At 47.4% G+C, this 19,600-nt stretch overlaps 2 protein-coding genes across 6 annotated transcripts; both read left to right on the top strand.

Annotated features, from left to right (window-relative positions):
- Positions 1-543: 543 nt before the first annotated feature.
- Positions 544-10,959, top strand: LOC309516680 (uncharacterized protein). Of its 4 annotated transcripts, none has more exons than XM_082195452.1 (11): positions 544-781; positions 2,637-2,791; positions 3,338-3,507; positions 3,621-3,888; positions 4,543-4,640; positions 7,376-7,416; positions 7,638-7,687; positions 8,381-9,147; positions 9,456-9,499; positions 9,624-9,727; positions 10,749-10,959. In XM_082195452.1, the coding sequence occupies exons 1-11, from the start codon at positions 763-765 to the stop codon at positions 10,755-10,757; spliced, it is 1,725 nt and encodes a 574-aa protein (XP_082051578.1). In that variant the 5' UTR covers positions 544-762; the 3' UTR covers positions 10,758-10,959. The 4 variants fall into 4 exon arrangements, with proteins under 4 accessions (XP_082051578.1, XP_082051577.1, XP_082051579.1 ...); XM_082195453.1 differs by having other exon boundaries at positions 545-781; positions 9,624-9,712; XM_082195451.1 differs by lacking the exon at positions 10,749-10,959 and having other exon boundaries at positions 9,624-10,123.
- A 4,075-nt stretch (positions 10,960-15,034) lies between these two features.
- COX6B2 (cytochrome c oxidase subunit 6B2) lies at positions 15,035-19,541 on the top strand. 2 transcript variants are annotated; one of them, XM_082196008.1, is made up of 4 exons: positions 15,035-15,201; positions 16,189-16,332; positions 17,975-18,075; positions 19,281-19,541. In XM_082196008.1, the coding sequence occupies exons 2-4, from the start codon at positions 16,191-16,193 to the stop codon at positions 19,332-19,334; spliced, it is 297 nt and encodes a 98-aa protein (XP_082052134.1). In that variant the 5' UTR covers positions 15,035-15,201; positions 16,189-16,190; the 3' UTR covers positions 19,335-19,541. The 2 variants fall into 2 exon arrangements, with proteins under 2 accessions (XP_082052134.1, XP_082052135.1); XM_082196009.1 differs by lacking the exon at positions 15,035-15,201 and adding an exon at positions 15,280-15,304.
- Positions 19,542-19,600: the final 59 nt, after the last annotated feature.

Raw genomic sequence — 19,600 nt, 5'->3', positions numbered from 1 at the left:
TACAGAGAAACGGGAGCGTTGCGATAATCGCAACTACCGCCATTAAGCAAGGCATCACCGACTGGAGGAGTTTTCGAGAACTGGATGTGCTCACTGCTGCTCTTTCCTACTGGGGAAAACCATTCTTTCACGCTTAGTCGCAGCAAATGGGTTTTCAGCTACAGTTCCCATGATTCTTTGGGGGAGCTGTCGTGGGCTTTAAATGTGCACTGGGTGTGCTTTAAATGTGTGGTGTGGATCTCATACTAGAGAGAGAGCGGAACTTTTCCCTGTCCAGTTTCTGCACATAATTTTATACACTTCTATGGTGCTGCCTTCTGTCATGCTGCTAAAGGGAGAAAGCAGGACGCACAACTATCACACTTTCTGGTCTCGCTCTGCTACATTTTGATCCCATGGGCGTAGCCAAGGGGGGAGGCAGAGAGCGCCTTCCCCCCTAAATCAAGTAAATAAATAAAAAAACTAACTGACCAACCGTGTTGCAATAAGCTTGCTTCTGCCCCCCACCATAAATCCTGGCTATGCCCATGTTTGACCCTGTCCCCTTTTACTATTCATTCAGCTGCCTGACAACAATTGAGCAGCCTGGCCCCTGTTGGACAGCTGATGTCACAATGTGGAGGCTTGCAAGCCAACATTGTATTACATTGGGAGAGGGGTGCATATCAGTTTCCGGTGAACCAGTTGCTGAGACGAGGTGTTTGTGAACACTGACCCTTTAAGTCACAAAAGACAGCATTTTGTGATCCTAGGAACTCAGCTATGAACAAACACCCTCAAGGTAAAGGTAAAGGTAAAGGTACCCCTGCCCGAACGGGCCAGTCTTGACAGACTCTGGGGTTTGTGCGCCCATCTCACATCTATAGGCCGGGGGCCAGCGCTGTCCGGAGACACTTCCGGGTCACGTGGCCAGCGTGACAACGCTGCTCTGGCGAGCCAGAGCCGCACACGGAACGCCGTTTACCTTCCCGCTGGTAAGCGGTACCTATTTATCTACTTGCCCCCGGGGGTGCTTTCGAACTGCTAGGTTGGCAGGCGCTGGGACCGAGCAGCGGGAGCGCACCCCACCGCGGGGATTCGAACCGCCGACCTTCCGATCGGCAAGCCCTAGGCGCTGAGGCTTTAACCCACAGCGCCACCCGCGTCCCACCCTCAAGGTAGGAGGAGCTAAAATGCTGAGTTGTTGAGCTGGGTGGGGTGTGTCAACCTACAGACTCCATTTTTGATTTTCACATATAGTTAACAGGTTCTATAGCATTCTAAAGAAAATTTCCCAGTTTTCCAAAAAAGGCGTTTTACACACATGCAAAACAACCAGAATCGTGGCATGCAAGGCGACTCAGAATTTCTCTAATTTTGCTCAGAAGTTCATTTCATGGCCCTTTGTTATATTGATAGTTTTTGGTGAACTGACAAGAAATGTTACGTTAGGAATGAAATCTGATGAGCTTAAAACAATGAAACATATATGTTGACTGAGTTTGCTACATTGGTCACAAAAACACATACTCTCCCTGCCCCGCCCCCCAATAGCAGAAATATCTATATGTTTATACTTTATTTCTTTCTTTGAGCTAGGTAGCATTAAGAAAATGTGATAATAACTGAAAAGTGTTTTACATGCAGCTCTTCTTGTGACCAAAGTCATGCCACAATGGTGCAACTTAAAGAGCATACGAATGTTGTCATGTTTGTCATTTAAATCTCTTTTGAGGACTGTCAGATTTCTCCCCTGAGAATTTAATAATTATTAGGGTAACAATCCTATGTACAGTACAAGAAACTGGTGTAAAGAAAGCTAGTGTGTCTTAACCTGGAGTAAAAGTACCAGCTTCATTCAGCAACAGAGCGGGCAGAGGGAAAACAAGCCTTTAAAAACTGTTTTAATGAACATTACCATCATTTTGACACCCATGAAAGGTTTGCTCTTTACATATATTGCCGCAGGTGGTTGTTCCCCACCCACCCACCCCCAAATTCATACTATTAGAGAGAACATCATGGTTCCAGATGAATTATCAAGGTTGCAGAACTGTTACCCCGGCCACATCTTTTAAATCACAAGAAGAATTAAGCATTCAAACTTCCTGAGGCATACTTCTTGATTATTTTTGTAGGGAAGATCCAGCCAGTAAACAAACAATTGGAGTTCAAATAATGTTACCTAAAACACAAAAGATGATGTCACCGCAGAATTACCCCCACAGTTAAAGCAACACACCCTCTTGAAAAATCCTGGAAGCTGTATTTACACCCTATACAGTGGTACCTCGGGTTAAGTACTTAATTCGTTCTGGAGGTCTGTTCTTAACCTGAAACTGTTCTTAACCTGATGCACGATTTCTGTTCTCATCCTGAAGCAAAGTTCTTAACCTGAAGCACTATTTCTGGGTTAGCGGAGTCTGTAACCTGAAGCGTATGTAACCTGAAGCATATGTAACCCGAGGTACCACTGTAGTTTCCAGCCCCTTAACAAACTGCAGTACCCGGGATTCTTTGGAGGAATTCAATTTGAATATATGGTATGTGCATGTAGTCTGTGATTTTAAGGGAGAGGCCTCTAGTCTGGGGGAGGGGTTATGGTGGGATTTATCTTTTTCATTTTTGTTCGTTTTAATTCCCCGTCTGTCTCCTAGAACGTCAGTGGAGGAGGGCTCCACGTAAAACCCACAGAGGCAGACGGGTTGCGCAGGGCCGGTCCTCAGCAACAGGAAGACTCAAGCAGCTGCTGCGGAGGCCGGAGTATTCTCCATTAGGAGAAGGGGAGATCTTTGAGGGGACCTTTCTACAGGTGATGGACCGTTGGTCATGGCTGGGCAGTGGGGGTTTTTTCATACAGAAGGGAGAGATTTCTCTTGCATGGCTCCCTGTCGGAGGAGGGGTGCCAACTCCTAAGGGCTGAGGTGACTTCAGCCCACCCACCCAAAATGCAGTTGATGGGGCTGAGTCCACCCAAGGAATGCCACAACTACGATTTAGAAATAGAGTATGAGAGGTGGGGTGCGCCAAATTTTGGGCACCGCTGAAGTGTGAGACCCCAAGATCTGCCACTGCTGGTGCCCATTGGAACTGATAGGGCAGAGAGTCAGGGAGCCCAAACAGGAGGAGCCAGAGGCAATGACCATTTTGTACCTCCTTCCACCTGGTTTTGATAGCGAGTTGAAGAGACTCCAGGCCTGCAGAAGGCCATCCTTTGAGGAACAGCTGGGGAAATGTCCTGTTAGTTACTCCCTGCAGTGCCCGGTCCGTTCCAGGTGCTCTAGCTTGTTTGAGGTGCCCAACATCCGTGCATGTGTTCCGTTCTTAGCAGACTCCTTACCCTCCTCTCTCCATGCAGTTAACCAAGACGGGTGAATATGCCGTGATCCACAACCAACCCAATTTAGTTATGGTTGGCATTTTGTCCAGCAGTCCAGGTTTGCTACTTCCAGACATGATGGCCATTGCCCGGGTGAGAAAAGGCATCAGAGATATAGAGGCAAAGGCTAAAGACCTGGAAGTCACTAGGTGAGACTAGCACAGCCACCCAGCTCCTGCTCTCCATCGCCCCAAAACCTTCCCAGAGAAAGCACCACCACCACCTCAGAAGTTCCTAGGCTGAGTCTTTCCTCTGCCCGCAGGTTGATCTCTTTAAACCTGGTGGCGTTTCAAGTACATAGCATGAATGAACGGCAGCTGAGAGTGAAGATGGCAAATGGCCGGAAATATTATCTGCAACTCTGTGCCCCTGCAGGGCAAGAGGACATCATCTTTCAGCGCTGGCTGCGTCTCATTTACGTCTTGAATGTGGCCAGTGGTAGGATCAGTGATCCAATCAGCTTTACGTCAAACCAATCTGGGCTCCACACAATATGGAAGAGTGCTAGCTTTCGTGCTACGCCCGAGAAGGTTAGTCTCATGAAACAAAGCCCTCTTAAAGTCTACCACCTTTGCCCGTCACATTGGCCAACCCATCGGTCTCTCTGTTTTGGATGCGTACATGCACCATACATTTAAAACCTGCCTTTCCCCCAAAGAATCCTGGGAAGTGTAGTTTGTTATGGGTGCCTAACCCTCACCCTCCCCCCACATCCCAGTCCCTGGCTGCCATCCTTGTTGTTGTTGTTGTTTAGTCGTTTAGTCGTGTCTGACTCTTCGTGACCCCATGGACCAGAGCACGCCAGGCACTCCTGTCTTCCACTGCCTCCCGCAGTTTGGTCAAACTCATGCTGGTAGCTTCGAGAACACTATCCAACCATCTCGTCCTCTGTTGTCCCCTTCTCCTTTCCTAACATCAGGGTTTTTTTCCAGGGAGTCTTCTCTTCTCATGAGGTGGCCAAAGTATTGGAGCCTCAGCTTCAGGATCTGTCCTTCCAGTGAGCACTCAGGGCTGATTTCCTTAAGAATGGATAGGTTTGATCTTCTTGCAATCCATGGGACTCTCAAGAGTCTCCTCCAGCACCATAATTCAAAAGCATCAATTCTTCAGCGATCAGCCTTCTTTATGGTCCAGCCTTACTGTATCCTTATACATGTGTAAGACTCGCTGTCTTTCTCCATCAGCATTGGCTTGCTATTGTCATGGCTGAAGAAGACTCTAATGAAATAGTGAAGCAGCAGCTGCGTGAAGCCAACCTGGTCAAGAGCACGTCAAGATCCCTGTATGTATTTCGTCTGTATTGGGATTAACAACCCGTAATATGATATCATTGCACACAATCCTAGTCCCCAAGTGGCAAGAGACTCCAGGGTTGCCTGTGCTTACCCAGAGTTCATTGCCTTGAAATGACGGCCAGCGGAGACACTGTTGTCTTTAGGATATACAACCTGAGCATAGGATGGAGGGACTTACAGTATTAGCATCCTAACAGGTCTTGCTTCCCTGCTTGGTTTCTAGGGGAGCCCCAAGTCCAACACGGAGCAGACATGTTTCTGTGCCTCCGGCTTCCAGCATCAGCCCAAGTCACAAACACACCTCTTACACAAAGAGCCCTCCCCTTGCCCAAGACAAGGTGGCCTCCAGGGAGTGGAGGGAAATGCCCACCTCCCTTCCTGGAAAGCACTGTCACTTATTGCAGCCTAGCTCATTGTCTTTGCGATGCTGATGAGAACATTTAAGCTGGACAGGCCCTGATACGTTAGTCCAGAGCTTTCTAAACTTGTGTGTTGCGACATGTTAGTGTGTTGGCTGCAGTGTGTAGGTGTGTCGCATGAACCCTCCCTGTGCTCCTCCCCAGGCTGGAAAGGGGTTAGTTTTAACCTTCAGTTTGCTGGTAAAACTGAATTACTGTGTCGCAAAATGATGTATGTCTAAAAAGTGTGTCACCAACATGAAATGTTTGGAAAGCTCTGCATTAGTCCATTGAGGCAGTACTTTCCCCCCTTCAGCCTGTGTGCCCAATGCAGCTGCCCTGGAGTGTAGAAGGAGTTGCATTTCATTTATTCATTATACTTTGCACCATGGCATTGTACATGGCCAGCTACACTAGCTGTTCACATCAGCCCAGCTTCATTACTGTCAGATTAGCTTCTGCTTGTGAACACAGCAGGGGGCACTGATGGGGTGGCGATGTCTTTACCCCAGGGGTGTCAAACTCAAATTCATCAGGGGCCGCATCAGCAGTTTGGTCACCCTCAAAGGGCTGGTTGTATCTGTAGGACTATCTGTAGGACCTCGGCCCCTAGGAGTTTGCTCCTATGCTGGGGGCTGATGGCAGCTGGAGTCCCACAACAATCTGTGGGTGAGCCATCCCCCTCAGGGGGGCTTCTTTCCGAATGGACGTGCATGAGGTGATGCCGTGACGTGTCTCGGTCATGTGAACTGTCTCGCATGAGCCCATTTCTCACAGTTAACGGCCACAACTGCCACGGAGCCCAAACCAGATATGTTGTTGTTGAGCAGGGTGGGAGGGGAGAACTGTCAAATCCTTCAAGAGGCCTCCACGTGCATCAACAGTCTACAATGCAACTTCAAAAAAATTAAGTCACCTGCGCAGGCAACACCATGACGGAGCAAGAACTCTGCTGTTACTCCATAAATCTCTCTCTCTCTCTGACTAGCGCCCGCTTCCCCAAACGATTCAACTAAATCTCTAATTCGGGATTACGTAATGCTCCCGTTTGCGCCTGCTCTTTTTTTTGAGAGAAATGGTCATAGTGTCTGCGCATGCGCCTCACGCCTGCTCGCTTTCAGCCCTCTCCTGCTGGAGAGTTGGAGGACCTTCCCAGAATGCCCCTGGGTGGTGGCAGGGACCGATCTTGCTTTGGGTCTCGCTGGCAAGACAGCGCCGCGCGCCTGCGAGCCCTTTCATGCTTAAATCCCCACCTACCGACCTGCGTAGAGAACTGATTGGGTAGTGCCGCCGTGCGGCGTTTTTCCTCTCTCTCTACGGGCTACACAGGCCACATGATGAGGTCTGGCGGGCCGGATTCGGCCCGCGGGCCTTGTGTTTGACACCCGTGCTTTATCCTATGCAAAGGTGTTCTTATCTTGGCTAGAAATTAGGAATGGTTTAAGCACTCCAATCAGTGTGAAGTTGGCTTGAGAAACATTTCACCCAACAGTTATATTATAACAAAACCCAGGAGACACAGGCATTTTGGATAATGTCATGTGAACATGGATTAATGACCCAACTCTGGAAATGCAATGAGTTGACAATCAAGGGGTATCTGGAAGTATATTTTGTAGAGAGAACACACTGTCAGGCACCTGTGTTTTTCTCTTTAACCAAAAGGACAAACACAATTGTTGCTTTTAAGTTGGTGGTCAGGCCACTCCAGTCCTATGGGGTGGGGGGAAGACTGAATCTTCAATAATATGCAATGGGGTAGTGAAGGGTAGTAGCAGAAGAGAGGCCTTACTAGCAAACTTTACAATGAGAATACAGGTAGCACAAGTGTTTCCCTGTTCCCATCTCTGTGAAGTGAGTAACTCTGAATTCCCCAATGTGCTGCCTTCCAGATGTTTTGGATTACAACTCTCACCATCCCTGACAATTGACCATGCTGGCTAGGGGTGATGGGAGATGAGACACAGTGGGGATGAGGCACAGTGAAGCAGTTGCCTCAGCTAGCAGATCAGAACCAAGGAGTTCTCGCCACTGCCTCTGTGGCTGTGCTGCCTCATCTGCCACCTCGTCTACAACCATGTCCTTCCCACACACCGCAGCTGCATCTGCGTGACACACTCCACTGCCGCACAGGCAGAGTAGCAGGGAGTCGAGGTGGGATGCTTCAAGTAGCAAGGTGTCTTGGGCCCAGCCCTGGTTAGAGTCCAAAACATCTGGAAGGCACCAAGTTGCGGAAGGCTGGAGTCAATGATTCAGCTCTTGTCAAACTGTGGTAGTTTTGGGGGTTTTTTGGTGCAGTTTTCATTCCAGCCTTTCCATTGCAGGGAAAGTGCCCCTGTTGCAAAACGTATCATCCGGAAATCAGGTAAGGATGGAAGGATTGAAGTCAAGGGCCCCACTCAGGTTAAACGTCAGCTTTAATGCAGCTGAGTGCCTGAAGCAGCTGGGGGAGCAGGGGTGTATTTCCCTAGAACCTGTGCCCCTTCCCTATTTTCTACAGGCCCCTCTTCAACCACAGGTCTCTTTGGAGCTTCCACAGAATTCAGTATCTTGCTTCCTGCCTCCTCTCCTTTCCCCCCTCTAAAGGTGTTGCTGGCCGCTCTGCTCAAGAAACACGTGGAATCCCTGCCAGGGAGGTAAGGACAGTTAAAAGAATCTGAACGTTTCCTTCTTTGACTCTGTAGATGCCATTACAGATGGCCCACTGGCTGTTAGACTCGGGGTGCTTTATGACAAAAAATGGCACCAATGTGGGAAGCCAGAACCTGGGAGGAGAGCAGAGTTTCAGTTCTTCACAAGAAATCAAATGCTGTCCATGTTCTACAATCCATATTCAGACAATTCCCTTATTGGACCTGCTTTCAGGTTTCCTGTAGGCATCTGGTAGGCAGTGGTGAGAACAGGACGTGGGCTAGATGGGCCATTGGCCTGATCCAGCAAGCTCTTCTTATGTTCTTATGACCAACCAAGATATAACAAAATAGTGTGCAAGTTTCTGACTTCAGGCAAGATGTTTAAAAGCAAAAGATCGGGGTGGGGGATGCTCCATGTTTTGTATTGTAGTAGGCAAAATGTTTTTACATGGTCCCCTGCCCATGTAGTCTAGTGGAGTCTCCCGCCCGACAGCTGGAAAGCGCTCAGCTGGCAGTGCTCAGGGGACCACCTTCCTGAATGGATTCAGAAAGCAGGAGCTCTAGCTCATCGAGAAGTGGGTGGGCCAAGCTTTCCTTGGAAGCAAAGGTATGATAATTGCCTTTCTCTTTCCCTGCCTTTGGGGACTCCATTACCCACCTAGGCCAGGAGGATAGCATCTCCTTCTTCCTTTCCAGGGGCACACGTCCAGACCAACAGCAGCCACTTCTGCCCGAAGATCTCCCACTTCAGTGGCCGCTGGACCTCGTGGAGTGGGTGCTAAGGCAGCCGCGTCTAACCCATCCAGGCTACTCAGCTGGCATGATCAAATGACTTCTGGGGAACTGGCCACTTTGGCTGCTCCTTCTAAGTTGGGGAGTCGGAATCGGAGCAGCCCCTCACGCTCACAGACAGCAAATGTGAAATCCCCAAAGACTAGTAGGCCACAGACTCCTTCAAGCCCCTCCCCAGAGCAGAGACGCCCCCCTTCTAAGAGTTCATCCCCGAAGGGAAAGGAGCCTTCTCTACAACTCCGCACAGACGTGAAATCCCCAACGCCAAGCAGGCCACAGACTCCTTTAAACCCCTCCCCAGAGCAGGGGCACCCCCCATCTCCGAGTCCATCCCCGAAGGAAAAGGAGCCTTCTTTACAACTCGGCACAGATGTGAAATCCCCAATGCCAAGCAGGCCACAGACTCCTTTAAGCCCCTCCCCAGAGCAGGAGCACCCCCCTTCTCAGAGTCCATCCCCGAAGGAAAAGGAGCCTTCTCTACAACTCCGCAGGACAAAGGCATCGCTGGCAGTGGGACCTTCTGATCAAGGCTGGGATAATGCGGGTGTGAGGCCCTCCAAAGTGGGTGGCCAAACGTCAAGACCTCAGAGCAAAGCACTGGAAACAGAAAAACAAAGTAAAGATCTAGCTAAGCAGATCCAGTCCAGAAGCGCCACAGGGAAACCACCCAGGTAAGCTGGGAGAACCAACTGGCATTGAGAGCCCTTTCTTTCTATGATCAGAAATCTTGCACATACAGGGCTCTCTGTATGTTCCAAGGAATGCACATGGGAGCAGCCTACCACCCTAACATCCCCCATTTTCATTCATTTCTATTCTGTATAACACTCAATGGAACACTCCTGGGATTCCAAGCAAGGCCATGAAATGGTCTCAGGCCATTATAAACCTTAGAATAATAATACTAAGGAATCAATAACTGTATCTTTATGTTTAACTCCTTGTACAAAGTGAACTAATTAAACTTCTTTTTTACTAGGAGCAATAAGTCCATAAACAAATTGGGAAAGGCTCTGAGTTCAGGTAAGACGAAATGCCAATTAAATGATCTACAGCAATGCTCCCATATCCCCCACCATCATGCTCCTGCCTGGTGCTAGTATCACTGAGAGCCAAGCACCTACTAATGGCTCCATTTGCTTTGCAGCGAGACAAAGAAGCAGCCCTACTTTCATAACCATCTATAGTGTCTTGTCTTCATCGCTGGAGAGACTGAAAGGCAAGGGTGATTACAAGGTACCGGACCCTAATGTAAGATGCTAAACCTAACCCACACACACCATACATTTGAAATATTCTAATGCAACTTTAAAGATTTTGGCTTCCACCAAAGATTCCTGGGAACTGTAGTATGCTTAGGACGTGGAACTCACAGACCTACAATTCCCAGCACCCTGAACAAACTACAGTTGCCAGGGTTATCCATGAGACCATGATATAAGAGCGGTATTAAATGGTTGTACTGGTGAGACGGCAAAATGTGCATTTGAGGTGATGATCTGTGATAGCCCCTTTCCATGTGCCACCCTTCACTTGAGGTTGCAGTCATATATGAACCAGCCCATAGTGTAAAAGTTCTCCCATGCTTTCTTCTTTCTTCCAGGGGCTTCTTTCTGCATTTTTAAACCACTGAAGCTCCAATGGAAATTTGTCCATAAGTGTTAATTTTACGGCCCCTCCCCCAACACATTCCATTTTAAGAATAAATACAATAATATAATGGGGGTCATAAAATGACACAAATCACAAGGGTTGTGGGAAAGGTGTGCTGCCCCACCCATTGCAGCTCCATCATGGCCACCAGGCTATGATGATGATGATAATGAAGAAGAAAAAGAAGACCAGGGTGGACAGAACATTAGCCCCGAGCAAAAATGCTGGACTACTGATAGTGTGGAAAGTCAATTGAAGTTCCACTTATAGCTTACAAGAGAGGAGCAAAGGCTGTATTTTCCTAGGATAACCTGCTTAGGAACAGTCCTAGTAGACAGCCAACAGGGAGAGGGTTTCTCTGCCTAGTCATGCTTGCCTGGCACCATCATTGCTATCCTTTAGGTCCCTTCTAGTTTCCCAAGCTTTTAATGGTATCTGAGATCCTGGATGTAGGGGAAGCAATGTCAAAGAGGACAACTGCTCTTTGATAGTTATGTTTTACATAGTTTGCATTTGTTAGGTAAGCTGCCTTGAGGGCTTTAAAATGCAAAACAGGATAGGACCACCTTAGATGGATGGTGTGTTGTAACACATTGTGCTCCCCTGCTCTTGCTTTCAGAAGTTGTAACAGAACCACTTTGAAAGGATCTTGTCTTGATGGAGTCCACGGCACATTTGGTTCCTGTCACAGCCCGTGTTGAAGTGATGAGTGAACCAGGATACTACTCAATAAAGGTTACTTATATATATAAAAGGAAATTGGAACAACTCGTTGCTATAGATATGCCAAGTATCAGACTATTTTTTAATAAACATAGAAGAAGGAAGAGGAGGAGGTCTTGTTTTCTTTCCTTTTCTGGTTAGAGCCAAACCCAACCAGAACTCGCAGATTGTTGACACGAGGACTTGATGCCTGTGACTGTAAGCCAGATGGTTACCCTCAAGTGCAGGGGTCGGCAAACTTTTTCAGCGGGGGGCCGGTCCACTGTCCCTCAGACCTTGTGGGGGGCCGGACTATATTTTTTTGGGAAAATATGAACGAATTCCCACAAATAACCCAGAGGTGCATTTTAAATAAAAGGACACAACATTCTATGCAAGAGCACCAGGCAGGCTCCACAAATAACCCAGAGATGCATTTTAAATAAAAGGACACATTCTACTCAGGCAAGCCATTCCCCGCCCCACAACTCTCCCCTCCCTTCTCCACAGTACTGGACGAGCCCCAGTGGCTGCTTACCTGTGTCTTGCGAGCGGCAGGGGCTGGCGGTGGCAAGACGGTGCGAAAGGGCTCCGGAGCAGGGCTGGCAACAACAAAGCCCAAATTGAGCCTGCTTACAATGGTGGCCACTCGAGCGCTAACGCTGCTGCTGCTGGCACCAACAAAGCCCAGTCCTCTTCCTCTCAGCTCTAGGCAGGGCGGAAAGAAGTCAGGAGGAGGTGCTGCTGAACAGGTGTGCTGGCGCTGCCTTAACAATCAGATCCATGCCGATCCATGCGGTGATTCCCAGACCGTCTGTGGGCCGGATCCAGAAGGCAACTGGGCCGGATCCGGCCTCCGGGCCTTAGTTTGCCTACCCTTGCTCAAATGTGACCTGCCAAATGAAGAAATGTTATCACTCCACTTGTGGATAATTTGTTGGATAGGTGGGTGGGTGAGGTGGAGGGTTGGAGCACCGTTTAAATTTTTCCCCTCAAAGGAAAAAGCTAGCTTGGAAAATCCAAATTGCTGTTTGTTCCAACTTAGTGTTAAACAGCAAGTTTTTGCAGGGAAAGTGCTGGTGCCAAAGAAAAAAGTGCTGAGACACAGTGCTTTAAAGTGCAGACCTGTGCCTAGAAAGCTCGGGGCAAAAGGTAAATGTGGATGAGTCCACAGCTTTTGACAAAGTGTCTCATCCAAGACTCCAAAGTAAGCTTTGCAGTCAAGGAAGAAGAGGAGAGGTCCTCTTGTAGATCAGGAATTGGTTAAGCTGCAAAAAGCAAGGAGTAGGTATGAATGGCCAGTTCTCTGAATGATGAGATGTAGAAAGTGAAGTGCCGTAAGGATCAGTATTGGAACCTGTGCTTTTTAACTTGTTCATTGTTGTTGTTTAGTCGTTTAGTCTTGTCCGACTCCAGGCACTCCTGTCTTCCACTGCCTCCTGCAGTTTGGTCAAACTTGTTCATAAATGATCTAAAATTAGGAGTGGTCAGTGAAGTGACCAATTTTGCTGATGATACTAAATTGTTCCATGGTAAGTGAGATTGTGGGGAACTCCAGAGATTGTGGATTGTGGACTCCAGAGTGAGATTGTGGGGAACAAAAAGAGATTGTGGGGAACTCCAGAAGGAACTACCTAAACAGAGTGTATGGGTGGTAAAAGCAGGCTTTTTTTTTCAGCTGGAAAGTGCTGTAACAGTGTTCTGGCACTTCTCAGCTGGGCCCCGAAGTGAGGGGATAGACCTGACCAGCTTCCACAAAGCCCCTCTGGCTCACAAGGAGATACTCTCTGGAGACCTTAGATGATTTTCTCTTCAGGCTCCAGGGAGGGTCTACTTGTGAGCCGGAGGCGCAAAGGGGCTTTGCTGAGGCTCTTCAGCCTCCCAGAGAGGCAGGGAAACCCTCATTAAGCTGCTCAGAAGGCTCCCCTTGTCTCAGCTGAGCAGCCTCAACAAGCCTCTGGCTTGGAAGGAGACCCCCTCCCAGCCTGAAGAGATCCTCTCTGAGCTCTGGAGTGGGTCTTCTGAGGAAGGTGCATTCCAGAAATAGCCACCAGGGGTGGTGCTATGCATACTCTTCCAGCTGAAGTGAGTGACACACACACACACAAACACACACACACACCACACACCCCTGAGATGAAAGGCAGGGAAGTGATGGTGCTGCCAGAGGTGCCAACTCTCAGCTGCTTCTCCAAAGCACCAAGTGCTGAGATGTTCTGGCTAAACTAAGACTATTTGGCCTTGGAGAGTGAGGAGGGAGAACATTATGGAGGAGTTTTTACATTAAAGAGGCAGGAACATCCAAAATCAGGGTACCTGGATCCTAGAATCATATCAAAGAATTGTAGAGTTGGAAGGGACCCCCTGCAATGCAGGCAATCTCAACTAAAACCTCCCAATCTCTTATTAAAAACCTCCCGTTTTTAAAGGAGAGCCCACCACCTTCTGACAAAGTCCGTTCCACTGTTATTTAGTTACTCAGGCTCAGGAGAGTCAAGGGCTGGGCTCACTGACCACAGGAGCTGCTGGACCTTTTGGAGGGGAGTGTGCTAAGGCAACAGCACCTAGTCCATCCAGGCTAGTCAGTCAGCCAGCCAGCTGATATACCCTCTGAGAAACTGGCCACTTTGGCTGCTCCTATGCTAGGGAGTCGGGATCGTAGCAGCCCCTTATACAGACTGCTCTACAACTCTGCAGGACAATGGCGCCACGGTTGGAGGGTGGATGGCAGCTAACAGATTGAGGTTGAATCCTGACAAGACAAGACAGAAGTACTGTTTTGGGGGGACAGGGGGCAGGTGGGTATGAAGGACTTCCCGGTCCTGAATGGGGTAACTGTGCCCCTGAAGGACCAGGTGCGCAGCCTGGGTATCATTTTGGACTCACAGCTGTCCATGGAGGTGCGAGTCAATTCTGTGTCCAGGGCAGCTGTCTACCAGCTGCATCTGGTACGCTGGCAGAGACCCTACCTGTCTCGCCAGAGTGGTGCATGCTCTAGTTTTCTCCCGCTTGGACTACTGCAATGTACTCTATGTGGGGCTACCTTTTAAGGTGACCCGGAAACTGCAACTAATCCAGAATGCGGTAGCTAGACTGGTGACTGGGAGTGGCCAGTGAACTACATTGGCTCCCAGTACGTTTCTGAGCACAATTCATAGTGTTGGTGCTGACCTTTAAAGCCCTAAACAGCGTCAACCCAGCAAACCTGAAGGAGAGTCTCCACCCCCATTGTTCAGCCCGGACACTGAAGTCCAGCTCTGAGGACCTTCTGGTGGTTCCCTCCCTGTGAGAAGTGAGGTTACAAGGAGCCAGGCAGAGGGTCTTCTTGGTAGTGGCGCCCACCCTGTGGAATGCCCTCCCATCAGATGTCAAGGAAATAAACAACTACCTGACTTTTAGAAGACATCTGAAGGCAGCCCTGTTTAGGAAAGTTTTTAATGTTTGATGGTTTATTGTGTTTTTATTATTCTGTTGGAAGCTGGCCAGAGTGGCTGGGGAAATCCAGCCAGATGGGCAGGGTATAAATGTTGTTGTTGTTGTTGTTGACAGTGGGGCCTTCTGGCCAAGGCAAAAATGCTGGATTACTGAGAGTGTGGAAAGCCAATTGCAATTCCATTTATAGCTGACAACAGAAGATCAAAGGCTGTAGGAATATCTGTTTAGGGAACAGTCCTGGTGGATGCAAGTTGTTTACTCTGCCTTTCTGGTGTTAGCCGCACGTTAGATCTGTTCAGCTGAACAATAAACATATTTGCTTTGTGCCTAACTCTTGCGTGTGCTTTGCTTTCTTTTGGGGACATTTGCACTCTCCAGGGAAAGGACATGGCATAGATTTATGCAAACACCAAACTCACTACAGTTACATCCCCCTCCCCCTTAAAAAAAAACCCTCTCCAAATTTGGCAACATTCATCATCGAGAGTCATAAAAAGGGGGTGTGTGGAGGCGGGATGGACAGACTTCTATTCTCTAATTTGAAGCAGGAAGATTCCACATCATTTTTTCCCCTTCAGATTGTGTGTGAGTGTGTGTGAAAATACAAGATTGAACAGTGGCCTCTTTTCTGTAGCAGAGGTGGGAACATTTTGCCCTATCTGGCTGCTAAGACACACCACTGTTCGTTCTTCCCTTTGCACCCCCTCCAGAAGATTCCGTGGCAGTTATTCCCAACCCACCGTCAGTTGTGCCAGGAGGAGGGTATCTGCCATTTGATTGGCTGAAGGGCTTTCCCTTCAACACCTTCTGGAAATTTCTTGGGCTTCTACTCCATGCGGGGGGTTGGGGGAGTGAAAAGTCGGAACGAAACCTCTACCTCAGTCCTCTAGAAAACCTTGCCAGTTTGCAGCTGCCATACAACCCATAATCCCAGGGTTGGTTTTCCTTCAGCGCTTTGGTTGGCAGAGAGGCTTTAGGGCCCTGTCCAGGCTGTTGGGGGGCAGGATGGCTATGAATACCAGGCTCTAGGAATCACCAGTGAGGATGGAGTAGGATTGTGAGGGGGTCGTGAATGAAAGAGTACTATTGTATTCAGGACACATCCAGTTGGCCACTGTGACAACAGGATGCTGGACTAAAGGGCCTTTGGCCTGATCCCAGAGTGTGTCTTTCACCCCACGCCAGGTGAAAGATTATTGCATTGCAGGGGGTTGGACTAGATGAGCCTCGTGGTCCCTTCCAACACTACAAGTCCGTAATTCTGCTCTGGGCTGTGGGGCGAGGTGCACAGGTTACTCTAGGCACCTCGGCAGAGGAGTGCAAGGGTCCGGGGGGGGGGGCACTGATACAGCTCCTTGCCAAGGGAGCCTAGGTACACCTCTGGTGGCAACAGCTAGGAGTTAAGAGGCCCATGACGAGTCATTGTAATATGACATCTGTGGAAAGGAAGGACTAAAGCAGAGAAGAGGAGTGGATGTGGCAAGGAGGGGAAGAAGAGTTTGGAAGGAATATGAGAACCGCTAGGCTAAAGCATGGGCTGGATTGAGTTGAACACTAGGCCAAGAAAAAAACAGAGGTGTATTCATCTTGCAGCGCCTTGGGATTGTTAGATAGGACTGCCATATGTCGGAATTTTCCCAGGCATTACTGGGATTTCAAAGCCAGAATTGATGTCCAGGATCAATCGAAAAACCGTGATTTTGTAAAAAAAAAAGTATGCTCAACAACTTTGGGGTGTCCTGGTTTTTACTTTTTGAAATATGGCAACCCTGCTGTTAGAGCAAAGAAACTGGGAATTAAAAGCTATTTCTGACCAGAACTCTTAAGTTCTCTAGGATATAGCTGAGAGCTGGGGTGGCTGTCTGCTCTGACAATGGGCAGTGTTGCAGGTTACTTGAGTCTCTCATCTTCCCCCCTCTCAGAAATGCAGACCTTTTCAGCTGCTGCACCATCAGCAGAAGAGATCAACCAACTGAAGAAAAAACAGGGTGACTATCTCACGGCCCCATTTGACCCACGCTTTCCAAACACCAACCAGACCAAGAACTGCTACCAGAACTACCTGGGTGGGTAAAAGAGAGGGATATGGCTGCACTGGACAAGATTTTTCATGCATGGTATTGAACCACTTTTGAGATATTCGGGAGGGGCAGGCTGATAAGATATATTTTATTTGTCAGGCTTTTCATCGTATATATGTTTAGATGCCCTTCCTAACCTCTACAGCATGGGTAGGCAACCTAAGGCCCAGGGTCCGGATCCGGCCCAGTCGCCTTCTTAATCCAACCCGCGGACGGTCCAGGAATCAGTGTGTTTTTACATGAGTAGAATGTGCCCTTTTATTTAAAATGTGTCTCTGGGTTATTTGTGGGGCCTGCCTGGTGTTTTTACATAAGTAGAATGTGTGCTTTTATTTAAAATGCATCTCTGGGTTATTTGTGGGGCCTGCCTGGTGTTTTTACATAAGTAGAATGTGCCCTTTTATTTAAAATGCATCTCTGGGTTATTTGTGGGACCTGCCTGGTGTTTTTACATAAGTAGAATATGCCCTTTTATTTAAAATGCATCTCTGGGTTATTTGTGGGGCCTGCCTGGTGTTTTTACATAAGTAGAATGTGTGCTTTTATTTAAAATGCATCTCTGGGTTATTTGTGGGGCATATAAATTCGTTCATCCCCCCCCCAATATAGTCTGATCCCCCCCCCAAGGTCTGAGGGACAGTGGACTGGGCCCTTGCTGAAAAGGTTTGCTGACCCCTGCTCTACAGCTTTATGTATTGTTGTTATTATTTATATACAGTGGTGCCCTGCAAGACGAATGCCTCGCAAGACGGAAAACCCGCTAGACGAAAGGGTTTTCTGTTTTTGAGCTGCTTCGCAAGACGATTTTCCCTATGGGCTTGCTTTGCAAGACGAAAACGTCTTGCAAGTGTTCCGATTTTTCCCCGCTCCCCCCCTTTTTCTAAGCCGCTAAGCCACTAATAGCCTTTTAGCCGCTAATCCGCTAAACCTTTAATAGACGCTAAGCCTTTAATAGCCGCTAAACCGCTAATAGCGCTAATCCGCTAAGCCGCTAATAGGGTTGCTTCGCAAGACGAAAAAACCGCTAGACGAGACTCACGGAACGGATTAATTTCGTCTTGCGAGGCACCACTGTAGTATAGCTTTAGTAGTGTGGTGTACTATACACAGAAGTAATAAAGACTCATTGCTAAGAAAGTTTTGACTCTGTTGCTCAGATAACAAGGCAGCTGGGGGAAATGCCTGTGAAAATGGCAAAAAAGAAACTGTCTTGGGTATCAGGAGGATCCTTTTTTTTCAACCTAATGCTGCTTTAAATACATTCTGATACATAAACCAAAAAGTCAAAATTCTCCCCATCTGGAAGTAACACTCTGTCTTTTAAATGAAACTCTATATTCCGCTGTAGCTCACCAGCACCTCCTGGAGAGTTTGGGATTTCACCCTAGCCAAAGCCAAGAGGAGCCATGTGCTCTTCTGCTTCAGTGTGTCCTGTTGGTAGGTTCAGACTGAGATATCTTATTGGCTAGAGGAACTTTTTATCATTACAGAGAGGGTGACTCCTGCTTGCTGGTACAAAGCTACAGATGATATGGAAGTTAAGCAGACATTAAATGTCCACCAGTGCAGAAACAGGAGTGGTGACACTTTAGAAGTTGACATGTTGCTTCTTTTTCCTTCCTTGCAGATTATTACCGCTGTGTGAAGACTGTAAAAGCCAACGGCAAGGACATCAAGGTGTGTGAATGGTACCACAGGGTCTTTAAATCCCTGTGTCCTGTTTCCTGGGTAAGTAAAAAAGCATCAAGTCAGCTGCACTCTTTCTTTTCGACAATGTCAATGAAGTTGTAACCAACATGGAGTTGAAACAACAGATATGGTTTCCTTTTGTTTTTGCTTAAAAATGCTCTTTAACATTTTGGGAATGAAATGGGGCTTATTTTGTACCTTGAACCAAATTTTGGCCTTGGAGAGAGGGATGACAACTTGCCTGATTAAAAATTCCACCCCTTTAAAAAGGGGCAGCTTGATGCAAACGTAGCAAATGATAATTTTTTTGCCACGACTCAAGTCATGGCCTGCATTTTGGTCAATTTTTAGTATCTTTATGCAAAATCCTTTATCACAGAGGATCCTTGGAGCAAAATCAGATACGTAGCAAGATATACTGGCTGAACAGCAGAAATATATGTATGTACACTATATTTAAAGTCACTTCAGACTGCTAGTCTGCATTAAAAAACAACAACTTCCAGTAAGAAGAAAAATAACACAGCAGATAGCTGATCTGGTAGCTTTTTATATGCCTTGAATGTTTTATTTTATTTTCTTATGAGGACTTTCACACAAGAATGGTATCCCACACCTAGTGTCTGAAGTGTTGTTGTTCTGCCTCAGGATCATTTTGCCATCTTAGTCTGCTGCATAGACCAGGCCCAAGATTCCAGGCCACTAGGCTCTTCAGGACTAGCAAAACCAGAATTTTGAAAAATAGAGTATCAAGTGCAGAATAAGCTATGCAAAACATTTTCTAAATTTGCATAATTTATACGGGTCACAAAATCCAGTTTTCTCAGCATAGAATTTGGATTGCTTAGCCACAGATCTGCCACCTGTGGCTCTCCAGCTTTTGCTGGACCACAACTCCTGCTAGCTCCAACATGGCCAATGGTCAGGATGGTATAATGGGAGTTGTCACCCTAACAACACCTGGAGTTTCCCATTCCTGGCCTAATCAGATTATTCTAAAATTAAAACTTTAAAAATACAGCAAAGTACACATGTTCTTGATCACAATATTTCTCCCTCAGGTGAGAGATTTTGGAATACTATTTGAGAACTGAAAATTGTGAATTACATAGATGATAACATTGATTATTATATTATTCATTACTGTGGGAAGATATAACTCGATTTATTTTGCCCTAAGTACCACAATGTCTGGGGCTGTTGACTAAGCTTCCGCAACCTCCTTTCTATTTCCCTCCCTTCAGATACAACGCTGGGATGGTGAGCGGGCACAGGGAACCTTTGCTGGTAGGATATAAACTTCAACCTCCCCTTGCCTTATGGACCCACAGCAGATGTTATTCCAGACCATCTGAAATAACTTGGTCAAGCTGTTAGTTACCTCAGCAGATGTGACACTGAGTTAAGGTTATTTTGGTAGGTTTAAAGAAGGGGGAAACAACATAAAATGTTCATTCAAAACAAGCTGAGGGAATAATCATTCTCAATAAATTTGTTCCTATAAATGACAGTGTTTAGGTCATTTTCTTTCCTTTATTTCACCCCCTCCCTCATTCCTATGCAT

This window comes from Podarcis vaucheri, assembly GCF_965113315.1.
Source record: "Podarcis vaucheri genome assembly, chromosome: 13".
Taxonomy (NCBI): domain Eukaryota; kingdom Metazoa; phylum Chordata; class Lepidosauria; order Squamata; family Lacertidae; genus Podarcis; species Podarcis vaucheri.
This window is presented reverse-complemented; position numbering and strand designations above follow the sequence as displayed.